The sequence below is a fragment of the Perissodus microlepis genome, chromosome 7, assembly GCF_051167445.1.
Source record: "Perissodus microlepis isolate ML-2025 ecotype Zambia chromosome 7, ASM5116744v1, whole genome shotgun sequence".
NCBI lineage: Eukaryota > Metazoa > Chordata > Actinopteri > Cichliformes > Cichlidae > Perissodus > Perissodus microlepis.
The window spans coordinates 21,444,610-21,458,243 of NC_140467.1; the positions used below are offsets into that span (position 1 = coordinate 21,444,610).

Genomic DNA, 13,634 nt, shown 5'->3' on the forward strand with positions numbered 1-13,634 from the left:
GAAGCGAGGCGGAGAAACTGAGAAAAACTAAAAAACAAACAAACCCTACAATCTTCACTATATATACACAAACTCAATACATATACATATAAGCCTGGATGCGTTCCATATATAATACTTCAGCTTCTGTCCGTTTTATATTCAGTTTTATTGCCCCTATATTGGTAATGTTCAAAACACCAATGCATAAAAAAATCGTTAAACCTGCTTTCCAGAAATTTTGGAGTTAATCTTCATCTGCTTAAAGCCCTGTGCTGTAACTGCCTGATCATGTTGATGCTCGGATGTACGGGCTTCCGATGAGTCCCTGAAGGCAGCGCTGGCCCTAGCAGTGATTATTGAGCTCCCGGGAGACTTCATGGAGAGGGAATGAGATGAAATAGGACTTGAAGTCGGATCATGGCGGCGCCTCTCGGGCGGGACACCTTACCTGAACACTGGTCTTACGGTGTCTGCGGGGACGGCAGGGTCTTCTTCATCAAGTGAGTGGGATAACAAGCGCTTTATCGCGCCGTCTCTCCCGGTTTAACGGGAGTTGGCGGGGTCTGCCCGGTGTTTTCTTCTCGGCGGTGTAACAGGTGTTTTTCCCTCCTCTCTCTGTCTGTGCTGCAGCGATGAGACACGGACCACTACCTGGCTCCATCCCCGCTCCGGTCAACCTGTAAACTCTGGACACATGATACGCTCAGGTAGCTAGCTAAGCTAGGTCTCCAGGGCAGTTTCACCTGTGCTTATTTCGCATTTTTGCTTATTTAACGGTGTTTGTCGCTGCTAACTTCACTATACGGTCCGGGCCCGACAAAGTTTCAAGTGTTACGAACAAGTCTGTTGTCTGGTTTTATTTTAGACCTGCCTTGCGGATGGGAGGAAGGTTTTACGGACGAAGGGGCCAGTTACTTCATAAAGTAAGTTCCTTACAGACCATATACTGCTGCCGTCTCTGTTACTGCTACCTGCGCGTTACTGGAAGTTGCCGTGCAGCTTAATATGGCTCCTGGCTCGAACTCCCTGCTACTAGCAGGAATAATTACCGCTGGGACAGTGTGGATTTAAATGGGGTGTGCCTGGGGCTAACCTGCTGAACCTCTAATGACCTCACTGCTTTCATTTGTGCTGTGTGTGAGAAGCGGCTATCAGGTGTTTGTCATGTTCTCGCGTTCTGCCTTTTGGTACAGACCCACACTCACGTGTGTTTGCGAGCTTTTACGAGAGTTAATTTGTCATATAGTGACAAGAGATGATCTCTTGTTAACTTCCTCATATCCCAGAAGTAGTTTGAATTTTTTTTTTTTGCATATTTTAGCTCCTGGATAACCTACAGAGTTTATTGTGTACTACAGGGCAGCAGATAGTTGTTTAGGCTGATAACCATGTAATAAAGAAATCCTGATGGACATGTGACCTCTTTCAAGATTACCAGTAAGCAGACTTGCAGCTTCTTAATACTAACCCTCTATGATCAGGTTCTACTAACCATTGTATAGATCTGTATGGTTTGGTTGTTGGGCTCACAATATACTATAGATGTGTTATAGAAGGTTTTCCACCATATATCTTTAACTTGAGATTTAAATGTAAAGGCATTTAAAATTGGCAGGTTAATGACTCTGGTAATTAGGTCAGTGTTTAATTGACTTGTTAAAGCTATGGGCCAGTGATAGGCTCTGCCCAAGATAAGTACTGTTGTTGTTGTTTGAATGCATTGTTTTGTAAATGCATTCATATCATATTAAAGTTGGATTATAAGTTTAACATAGTCAAATAAAAAGACTCCTACAAACAGCTGTAGGAAAGAAACACAACTTTCATTGCTTACGTAACAATTAAACCCTTCTGGCAGACTGACTCCTATGTAACACAAGCTGAAGACACACATGCATACCTACACCCATGACATAATCTGTATTATCAAGAATTTTACAGTGTAAATATTATACTATGGTTTGCAGGTAATCTTAGTAACCTGATTACTGACAATTGATTCTTAATCAGCGGTCTTTTAATAAGCTTTTCCGACCCTACAAATTAATTGTAGGGTCGGAAAAGCTTATTAAAAGTCAGATTATGTGAGAGTCAGGCCCCCTGCTGAGACACAGTCTGTAGTCTTCTCTCGGTATCCGCTGTTCACTGCAGTGTGAGGTATGGTTTCTTTCTTTCTTTTGAGTTTTTGCTGAAACTGCTTGAGTGAGATTAAAGTTTATTGTCATATGCTGACAATGCTGATAAATTGCACAGTAATACTGAAAGGTGTTTCTTAATCAATAAATGTGTGAATTATGGTGGGAGTGTGGATATAAACTCAGTGCATTAGCTGCTAAACATTATTTCTTTACTGTCCTGTGTAATTGTATCCTTATAGAAAAGTGCCAAAAATTGACTGCAGTGAAAACAACAATGAAACTGTTTTACAAAACCCCACAAAAGATGCTCACTGTTTTTTTTTTGTTTTTTTAGTTGATATCTGATAAGTGAAAAAGATGAATGTCTTGGGGCTGTGTTGTGTTCTGCCTCGTTATCCCTGATGCAGGAGCTTATCTCTGCATCTTCAGTGATGTATGAAATGAAAGCAAAATTCTCACTAGAAAAAAAAATGCTCTTTGACCGTCCTTTGTCCTCTCAGTGAGGTAAAACTTTAAGATGCAGTCATTTGGCGACTTTAAACTTTAAAAAGATCTTTTTATGAAAAAAAGAGTCATAAAAAGAGTTTGGAAATTCAGACCATATCTTTGTTGTAAAGACTCCAGATCGGTTGAGCAGAATAGTTTTGTGTGTATGGCAGTGTAATCCAGCAGACAGAGAAGGAAAAACACTTGTTTAGTGCCTGAACAGAAAAGTTTGGGACTTTGGTGGTATTGACTCGGAATTTCACTCTGGGTTTCATTCAAAACGTGAGACTTCAGATTGCAAATGTGAAGACACGCTGAGACCTACAAGGACTGGATAAATTGTCATGTAAAGGCTTTTTTTCCTACCAACTTTGAGAGGATTGAAAGTCAGGAGGGAATTCAATAAACAGCTGGAACTAGCTGGAATTTTAGCAGTAGACAGAGTTATTGTATGCACTGAGTTTGAGATTGCGTAATTTGAAGATAAAGTTAGAGAAGCAAGACAAAGATGGTTTGGACACGTGCAGAGGAGGGATAGTGCAAATATTGGCTATACGATGTGAAATATGGAGCTGTCATGCAGGAGGAAAAGAGGAAGACCACAGAGAAGATTCATGGATGGAGCAAAGGAGGACATGTAGAGGGTTGGTGCAAAAGCAAAACAATAAAAATGTTTTATTTATCCATCCAGCCATCCCTTTCCCTTCACTTATTCAATTCAGGGTCATGCGGGGTGCGAGCCTATCCCAGCTGCCATAAAGAGAGCAGGGGTAACCCTAAAGAGGTCTCCAGTCTGTTGAATGGCTAACCACCATTTATTACTGATTGTTTATATCTTTGGAAACCTAGTTAGCATTCATGTTTTTTTTCCTCTGTGTAGGTATTTACATAAGCTTCTGTAGGAAGGAAGGTTAGCACCTGTTAGAGTGCTCATGGGCCACTCAGTTGTTCAGTAATCAGTGTTTTTAAGGTCCTGAAATGTCCTTAAAACGCCCTCAGGCAGATTTAGTGCTTTACAGTTTCTCTGTGCTGAGAGAATTAAGTGGCATTGCAGATAACAGAGAGCAACGGTTGGTTATGTCGCACTTTATTCTTTTTTTTTTTTTTTTTTCCTTTTTTTTTTTTTTGCTTATGTTTAAATACTGTCTGCTTCATTGCAGATCACTATTTGTGGGGTAATTAAAAATCTTGTAAGCCGTGTCCGGGGATATACATTTTTTTCTGGGATTGTCTAAAAATAATCCTGAATGGGGATATTGAAAATACTTAAAATCTGCAGTTACTGTCTTTTTAAAAATATCTAGTCTAGTGTATGTTTTGGTTTTTAAATAAAACCTTTCATTTTTGCGACACTTCGCTTTAGCTTGGCATAGCGCTCAATCCGTGATGTAATTGGCCATCAAGCTGTTGGCACGCAGTTGCTATGTTTGAGATGCATATGGCTTCAAAGTATGTGGTGCAACCACCACCACCAAAGCCTTGATGCTTTGCGTCGTCTTGATTGTGATGCACCCTCGCATTGCGCCACATATTCTTCAGGAGCCATCTCTGTCTCAACAGTTCAGCAAAGCTCTCTGCGAGCCTGATGAAGATGCCACGTATAACTCACACTTGGGACGTGGGACTCATGTGGTCGCATGCTCTCCTGTGCACATATACATGTTCGCACTTGCATCTCTGAACTCTCTGAAATGAATGTGAGGAGTGGCTTCACTGGTCCGTCATCACAAAACAAAACAAAAAAAAATAGGAGGGTGTCTCTGGGCTTAGTGCGACTGTGCATTTGTAGAAATGCTAGTTCATTTTTCTGTTGTAGTGGGGATTTGTTGACCTGTTTGATGGTTAAAGACTGCATGATCTTTAGTGTCATTATACAGAGCACAATGAAATTGGGTTTGGATCAGAGATACAAAACAAAACAAAACAAAACAAAACAAAACAAAAAAAACCAATCCCCAAACTAAACATCAACCTAAAAGACAAAAATAGACTTAGCCAGTGTAAAGTGTCAAAGCTGGCAATATCTTAAGGAGTACGCATCCCTCTGATGTTTGATTCATTCAGACTGATGGCAACCTGTTGGCAGTCTATCTGTATTTGTCTATTAAACAGCAATTATTTGCAAACCTTTGACAAGTCGAACTCCAGCTATTTAGTTTCTGGACAGGTTCCAGAATGTTCTCCAGTCCAGCTTGGAATTGGATATAAATATATAAATTGTAGTACATACAGTCCTGTGAAAAAGTATTTGTTACATTGTTTCAGTTAAAACAAATTTTCTTTAGATAAAGATAACTCATAAAAATGAAAGAAAATACAATTTTAAACATACCTGGAAAAATATGCAAATACAAATGTGGATTAAAAAAACAACAACCAGATTTTAACTCTTGAAAACAAGAAGCCTCCTGCTTTGCTGAAAACTATGTGAACATGTATCTGTAATGTATTTTTTTTAAACTCATTATACCTCGATTGGGATTCAAAGTAGATACGATGCTTTCAGCTCTTTAGGTTAACCGCAGTAGAAATAGTAATTTATAGCATTACATGCACATCATTCTTCAGTGACGCTCAAGCGTTCAAGTGAAATAACAATAAGCACATTCCTGAGTCTTTGGGAGGGTCAAGCTTCAGGTATTTCAGGTATTCTTAAGATGATAGAGATACGTCTGGAACAGGAACAAACATTTTAGCTTGTTATTAATTCAGCATGGGGTTTTTTTCTGTTCAAAAAAATATCATCCATAAGCCAATTAAAACAAGGACACTCTTGACATCTAATATCCTTTCCACGTCAAAGCCATACTATTTATCTACAGGCCGAATTTATGTAACAGCCCCCCAGGACTCCACTGTTGGAGCCTCATCTGTCTGGAAAAATGCTTTTCATGTTTTTATTACTCGCAAAAAGGACGATGCAGCTCCCTCTGTGTATCTGTGCGGATTTTGTTTGGCCACTCCGTGACACTGCTAACAGCTTGTTTTTAAGAAAAACAGCTCAATTTTATTCCTTTCCCCATTACAGCACCTATTATTGATGTCCTGTTTTAAGGTGGACTGGATGTACTGACCAGTTGATTGAATCACATGTAATCTCAAGTCTGCTTGCAGATTTGTGGAGGTGAGGAAATGGGCAGGGTTTGAACATCTTTTTCCAGCTCTGTTCCTGCATTATTTAGATATTTCTGACAGTTTTAACCAAATGCAGTGCTATGAATTCTCTCTTTGGAGAGACTGCGTGAAAGTGTACTCTGTAACCTCTTATAAACCAGTTCTTTTTCATTCATTGTTGTCTATGTGCATAACCTGCGTCTAGCTTGGTGACTGGAGTCACAGTGTGAGCATAGTCACAGGTGAAAATGTTAAATTTTTTTTGTCACAGAGACACAAGAACGTGATCGTCTTCAACATATCTGTGCGGCTCCCAGAACTGTTGATGAGCTCACTGTAGACAACAATCAAGAGCCAGATCGTTTGTCTGCCCCTGGCTGTTTTCTTGGTTACTTCATTTCCGTCTGTCTCCAAACTCGGATACAGTTGTTCTTTGCCTGGACTTGCTTTAATAATCCTCTCTTATACTCTCCCCTGGACAAGGGGGATGTAAGTATAACTTGGGTTTGTTTGACGACTTCCTCTGCTGCAGACAAGACCCTCTCACGTAACCTCTCTTCGGAAGTTGTCCCGAGGCTGTTTGTTTAAGCATGTTTGAAATAGTTCCCTGGTTGTACCCCTGTTTTGTGATTTTTCGCCCTCGTAGCTATGTGCATGCACACAGACATGATGTCTGATTCTGTCTTCCCCCGAAGGGCCTACAAACAGATTTTCTTCCCCCTTATTCTGCAGCTACACCCAGCAGGGGGCTCCTGGTACAGGGAGGTGGGGAGCATTGCCAGTCAGGTCCAATAAGGGATAAAATTCTTGCAGGAAAGGCTGCATGACTATAGCTTCACTGGAGGGGATTGAAAGAAGGCAGGGGGGCAGTGAGGGAAACTGAAACCAATGCCATACACACACACAGTGAAACAAAGAAGTAAGTGAGCAGATCTGAGAGATGTCAGATTCCTGTTGGGTAGATCAGCTAGCCCAGTCCTGCAGGCTTCAGTCTTGTCTTTTGCCATTATCCTGGATTTTACTTTATCCGGAAGTAGCTTTTTTCCAACTTGTTAATGTTTTATGTGTTTTTTTTTCTATCAAACAAAAATACCAAATGTTTTAGGATTCTTAGATGTAAAGTTTGCAGTCATGGTTTAAAAAAAAAAAAAAGTTTTACTCATCGGTGCTTCATAATAAATCATGTGGTCCTTAGGAGCTCCTTAAATGACTTGAATCTAATTTTAGACATAGAACAAAACACAACAGGTTTTACCATTTCTTTCTTTATCTAGGAAGTACAAAGCTAAAATGCTGAAACAGTATGCGAAAAAACTAAGTATACCCATGATACCATAGCTTGTAGACCCATCTTCAGGAGCAATAATTGGAATGATTCTGTATAACTTTTAGTCTCACACATCATTTTGGAGGAACTGTGGCCCACTCTACGGAGTTGCTTCAGTTCATTCAGGTTTGCAAAATTAGATTCTGGGGTAAATTTGCTTGGAAATCCACCTTGGGAAGACTGGCAGCTGTGTTAAATGTTTCCTTGTTTGTGAATAATCTGACCATAGATTGATATTGTTTGGAAGTGGGCTTATAACACTTCCTACATTGATAGGAACCAACAATTCCTTCTCTAAGATCATTGCTTACCTCCTGGATACCTGATTGTTTCCTGATTGCTGCCAACACCTCTGCTTTTATAGGGGTAGGTACACTTTGTCAGTTATCGAGTACATTTGTATTAGCAGCACCTGGCTCCCACTTTCTCTCAATTCTCATGGAAGCAGTAAATGTGGACTTAGTTTTTCACATACTGCTTCTGCATCTTTGCTCAGTTTTGAAATAATGACCTGGTATAATATGTCATCTTGTTGTTGTTCATCTGAGATTGTATTTACTTAATTTCTAGACCTGCTAAGGACCAGACGATTTATTATCGTTATTTAGATATAACTATATTTTGATATGTAAAATCTGTAAAATCTGCTACAAATATAAACACTCGAGCTTTGCCTGAACGACCGTGACACTGACACTGAAAAACTAAGGATGCAGGTTGTGATGAGATGATGATCTTCAAAATTGTGTTTGGTTCCTCTGTCATTTGAATTCGGCGTGATTGGCGGGGTAAGCACAATGATAGTATCACGAAGCCGTGACAAAGAGGCTTATCTCAAAGCAGCTTACAATAATGTCGGGAGTATGGATGGCCTTGCAAGACTTAAACACTTTAAGGCTCCGAGTTACATTGGCTGTAGATAGCATCGGCACTGCTGCTGAGTAGTTTTTGTCCTGTAATGTTGACTTTGTTAAACCTTCAAACGGTTTGCTGAACAGGTATGCTTTTTTTTTTTTTTTTTTTTTTTTGTCAGCAGTGTGTGGGTTCCAGTTTTTATCAGTGTCACACATTCAGACCTTCAACCCACCCAGCATGACTGTAGTCTTGATGGAAAAAGGGAAAAGAGCATTTCCATTAAGAGAATACAGTGCTCCTACTCTCTCTCTGCATTGTAAAATAGCCTTGAATTATTATGTTTCAAACCTTGCAAACAATGAACAGGAAGCAATGACAAGATTAGTAATGAGTCACAGCAAAAAAGGTATTTTTGCCTGGAAAGATGGTGTATTATGGATGTAAGCTGGGTGATGTATTAACAAGTATTTTTCATTTCTCAGACCCTGGGTTTCTGATGAGTGCTTGCACCCTAGGTGAACACGAAGCTGAATGGACCTAAATATAGATGTTATGTACAGAGAAGGCTTTGCTGCATTAAATCTGAATCCACATGAAAGACCGTTTTGATGTGACTTGAAACGGGTAGTAATATACAGGAAAAGCATGTTTTTCCTCATTTTGATGGAAAATCTTTTTCGAGTTTTTAATAAAACTGAAGAACATAGGGCTGGTTTGTGCTCGCCATCTAGAGCCCTTTGTTCTTAAGTGAAAAAGAGGCTTTGTTTTGCTGTGGAGCCCTGGCTAAACCAAAGAATCAACAGTTCTCTGGCAGACAAATAAAGCCTGGAAGAGAAAGCTTTGACAACAGCAGATTTTTTTTTTTTTTTTTTTTGGTAATTTTATTGTTTTCATTGGTTGAGAGTGCTGAGCGATTTCTGCTTTTCTTCCTAGAACAGCAGGAAAGTTAAAGATTATTTCATGCAAATGTCAGCCCAAGGACAACATTTATATCTAATGTGGTCTTCACTGGCTTTTTTTTCCTGTTCTTAATAGCGTTCCCTATAGATATTTACTTCTAACACCTGCTTCTCTACAAAGGACTATTTCTTAACATGTGCCAGGATTATATTGGTTTTCTGACATGCTTTTGCCTCTCAGACTGTCATCTAACACACCTAATATAGACTTAATGTAAATTAGTAACTTCCCAAGGTGTCGAAAGGTAAATAATTCTCTCACCTGCTCTGGGCTTTAGCTTATTTGCTTCTAAATAGCTAAAAGCTGTAGAGGTCACAGTGTTTTTTCTTCTATTTGACTAGAACAATGCCAGTTTTATGTATATGACAGTTTTAAGCAGCACCTAGTTCATTTTGACCATGCTTTTTTTATGCATTAAAAAATCCCAAATCTCCCTGTGCAAGAATGTTGGCTCTGGAGTGGAGCAAATATTTGATGTTTGCTCGCCTCATAAGGTGGGAGAGATTTTTATAGGATGAGGATGTTTGTAGTGAATGACTTTGGAAACAAGACGAGTGCATTTTCATCAGAATTTAGAAGCCTTCCCATGAGATGGCATCTGCTCAGGCTGCTCCTATTACCTTTTCCTTTTCTTTCATGGTTTCCCCCAGGCTCTGCTTTTCACATACACGGTATCTTGATGTTTCAGTAGCTGATTTTGGTCAGTGTCTTACCTATTCTCTGTTTCTCTTACCTTCAGTTGCTGATCACCACTCTTTGTTATCAATGTGAGAATTGTGAAGAGTTATTTCAGTCCTGAAAGCCTTGCCAAGGGATCTAATACACTGCTTTTTGTCATGACTATAGTATAAAAAAGTAAATGTTCTGATAAGCAAGTCTTCACAGAAGTCCACCTGATGAAAATACTTTTCTGGTATTGTTGTACGAATTTTATATAAATTGGATGAGTCGAGCACTCATCCAGTCATCACTTATTCAGTATTGCTAATATTGCACCAGGTTTTGACAATTACGCCTCATTTCATTTTGGACATTTTTAGCTAATGCGCCCAAAAAAACCGATGAGCCATTCCCTTAAATTCTTCCTTCAACCAAGGTTTTAGGGACTGTGGGTGGAAAAATGCACCCATCTAAATAATGTTTCTCAAATGATTCCAATTTAGTTATTTGAAGTAATTTGGTAATGAAAGATTAAGTTAAAATAAAGACGTTTCTGATCAAAAAAAGTAAGATCAAAAAATGAGATATAAAACTTTGAACTGCAGATGGAGGTATCAATGAAAAGACGCAAGATGAGTCAGTGTTTATGTCTGACTCACTTTATTCATACTGAAAACCCACAGGGATTCAGACAGCATCTCCACTGGCTAATGATTTGAAAAAAAGCTCTCTGTGTGTTTGTGTGCTTAATCACATTCTTTCACTGGTTCGTAATACTGGAGAAACTCTTAACTCTGACCAACTTGAAAGGCTTCTTTGATCCTTTTAGACTCATTTTATACTTATTGCAACCTGCACTTTGATAAAAGTGTTTGCATGTCTTTGCACTCACAAAGCACTGTTTTCAAATGTCGGTGTTACAGGATGTTAAGTGTACATGACCTGCAAAGATGAGATTGGCATATTACTCTGTGCAACACTGAATAAAGACAATAGCACAACAAAATTTAACAGATATTTGTGACCTTTAATTTGCATGGTACACTTGTTTCTCTGCAGTTTCTTCTGGAATTACATTTTCACATTATGAATAAATTCCTTTGTATCAAACCATACCTAAAACTTATTTTAAATACCTTTTGTAAAAGGTTGTTATCTTATGTGTATGGATGAACATATATGAAAACTGATTTATTTCCTTTGTATCTAATGAGCTTTAAATCATGAGAATAGTACAGCATCTACAGAAAAGAGACGTGTGCTGCTTTATATAGAGATTAGAGGGATAACTGCCCAGCTCACTGTTTTTTACCCATTGGTTTTTAGTGTGGATTAAACAAGTGAAACCCAATATGTTAATTACTGGGCTTTAAATGTGGTAGTGATAGGCCCTCATCAAACTCACAGCATTTTAGATTTTTGCTCTTAACTATAATTTATGCGTTTCCTCAACCCATTGTTGTGTCAAACAGACTCCACAATCCACATACTGGCACTTTCTTCAAGGAGTAGTTTTCCTGACAGTGCACCTTCATTATTCTTAGGGGACTCTTCTCTTCTTTTCCTCTTGTTTTGTCTTTCTCTTTGGGAAAGACCTTAGTCTTTAGGGTCATTTCAGTATGCAAACGTGTGTGTGTGTGTGTGTGTGTGTGTGTGTGTGTGTGTGTGTGTGTGTGTGTGTGTGTGTGTGTGTGTGTGTGTGTGTGTGTGTGTGTGTGTGTGTTTTTTTTTTTTTTTTTGTTTTTTTTTTAAACACCATCTTTGGAGTTGGTCTGAAAATGTATCTCTTGAATATTTAACCTTGCCCTGAGGCTGTGGTATTAATCCACAGACTCTTACAGAGTATCTGAGTACAGCACTGATCTGGCAGGCTGATATGTGCTTTATTGTGACATTTAATGGGAATATGATGGATAAGATGTGAAAACAAAGCAGGATGACAAGCTGCACATAAAATTTCTGTGCAGCTTTTTGTGTGCTTTTCATTTCATACATATACTGACAAACAGAGAAAGGGGTCTGGTATTGGATAAACACCCAAAAAAGTTATTAAAATGGTTAAGAGGCTTACAGCCGTAAAATGATTATGTGCATGTGAACAATTTTAAAATGACTGCTCCAAATGGTCCTCCATTTTAAAAGGGATTGTGATCCAAAACATGACTACACATTATAATACTTTTGGTAATTGCAGATCTTCTCTGAACTCTTAATGACAAAGTGTCGAAACATAGCTGGTCCTATCAAAAAAAAGAAAAAAGTGTCATGTTGTGATCATTTACAAAGTCCAGAATGTTCTGAACACACTTGACTTTTGACTGGTGCCTTTTTCATTTGTCTTAATCAGTGTGTAGGGGTACAAAGTTCAAAATGAGTTTTTTTTTTTTTTTTTCTATTATGAAAAGGAAATACAAAAAAAGAATCATTTAAACATTCATAAACTCACATACCATCTATTGAAATGTCAGCCACGTCTGATTTCCTGCATGTTGAAAGATGAGAGCGCAGTTATGTCTGTCATTTCCCGCCACTGTACTCAACAGCTATTTTTCATATCAGAGAACATTAACCTCTTAACCTCTTGCTGCTTCCCCTTTTGCACAGACAATCTAAATTTTTATTTGAGCTTGAAAAATGAACTTTAATACTGTTAACAGTAGGGATGGGACTCCAGAACCGGTTCTTGTAGAAAACCGGTGTCTGGTAGTCTAGTTTGTTTGAATTGTTAGTCTGCCTGCGCATCGATCCAGCTTATTGGTTCTTGCGTTTGCGCTGCAGTCAGCTAATTTCAGTTGACGTGTCAGAGGAGGGAAATGGCGATGGAGTCTGTGGCATGGATATGGACGTTTATTTTTATTGCATAAAAGGATGAGATAAATGGTAAAGTGCAAATTGCATCCAGAAAACAAACTACTGCATTATTCTGGTAACACAGCTTCGGTTCCGTTTTAAAGTAACAACTCCAACAGTGATCACAACTAGGGCTGGGCTATATCATACCGTTCACGGTAATACCGGTGTAATTTTGGGCAACGATAGAAAAATGAAATATCGCGATAGAATATGGGTAAAACGCGCATGCGCAGTGCCTTTGTGTACATACGCACATGGCGGCGACGCAGAATGAGAAGGGCGAAAGTGGATCGTTAAATGAAACTGATGAACCAGAATTGGTTTGTAAAAATGCTGCAACTTCAGTGGTGTGGAACTGGTTTAGCTTTCGTCCGTCAGATATACAACAAAGCACTATTTTTGGTAGCGCATGCTAGTGGGCCGTCGTTATTACCGTGTTGTTTGGAAAATACGGTACACTTAAAATCAATCCTTTGATTTTTCTGAAAATCGACAGTGCCCCTTATAATCCCGTGTGCCTTATGTATGAATTCTGGTTGTGTTTACTGACCTCGAAGCGATTTTTGTGGTACACGGCGCTCGAAAATCTGTCAAATGTTTTAGTACGACTTTGCTAAGCTATGAACCTGCACTGCTTGATGGATTGTTGGAGCGTTACGGCTATATTAGGCAGACGCCTCGCGGAGTGATACGTACTGTGCTTCAACATAATATTACCATATTGTGTGTGTGTATAACCTCTTTTTAAGTTTTGTGGATATTATGCTGAGGATATGTCGGCCAATTTCCACTGGAAATGCCTTTTAGTTAAACTGTCAGCAAGGAATTTGCACTGTTACATTTTTATACAACTTTAATGCACATAAAAAACAGCTGCTTGTTTAAGTGAAAATGCATTGATGGGGTTTTTTGCACTAATAAAGTTGTGGAGTTGTAAAGTATTTTGTCTAGTGTCAATTATATTGTCAGTTATATCGTTATCGCAAATTTTCAGATGTATATCGTGATAAATATTTTTGGTCATATCGCCCTGCTCTAATCATAACAAACAGGGGAAATACCACAACAAACATGCCATCATGATCTTGGTTCGAGGGGTGGCTCAGTCTATGAAATCAACCATTCAATACCAATACCCTTAAACATACTATGCTTTGTCTTTGTATTCTAAATGAGACTGTAATTTATAGAATGAACAACAAGTTGTGCTAAAGTCAGTATTTTAGCAGTCAGTATAAAACTATATATTGAGGTCATAT

At 38.7% G+C, this 13,634-nt stretch overlaps 1 protein-coding gene across 12 annotated transcripts in view; it reads left to right on the top strand.

Annotated features, from left to right (window-relative positions):
- The first annotated feature begins 313 nt into the window (after window positions 1–313).
- The window catches only part of LOC146383036 (pleckstrin homology domain-containing family A member 7-like), a 140,289-nt gene continuing 126,968 nt past the window's right edge, over window positions 314–13,634 (top strand). For 11 of the 12 annotated variants that reach the window (XM_084934132.1, XM_084934134.1, XM_084934135.1 and 8 more), the window contains exons 1-3: window positions 370–482; window positions 613–689; window positions 848–905. In XM_084934132.1, coding sequence (XP_084790258.1) covers window positions 400–482; window positions 613–689; window positions 848–905 — 218 coding nt within the window. In that variant the 5' untranslated portion in view covers window positions 370–399. Of the gene's footprint in view, window positions 483–612; window positions 690–847; window positions 906–13,634 lie in introns of all 12 variants that reach the window. The other variant, XM_084934130.1, reaches the window with a different exon arrangement.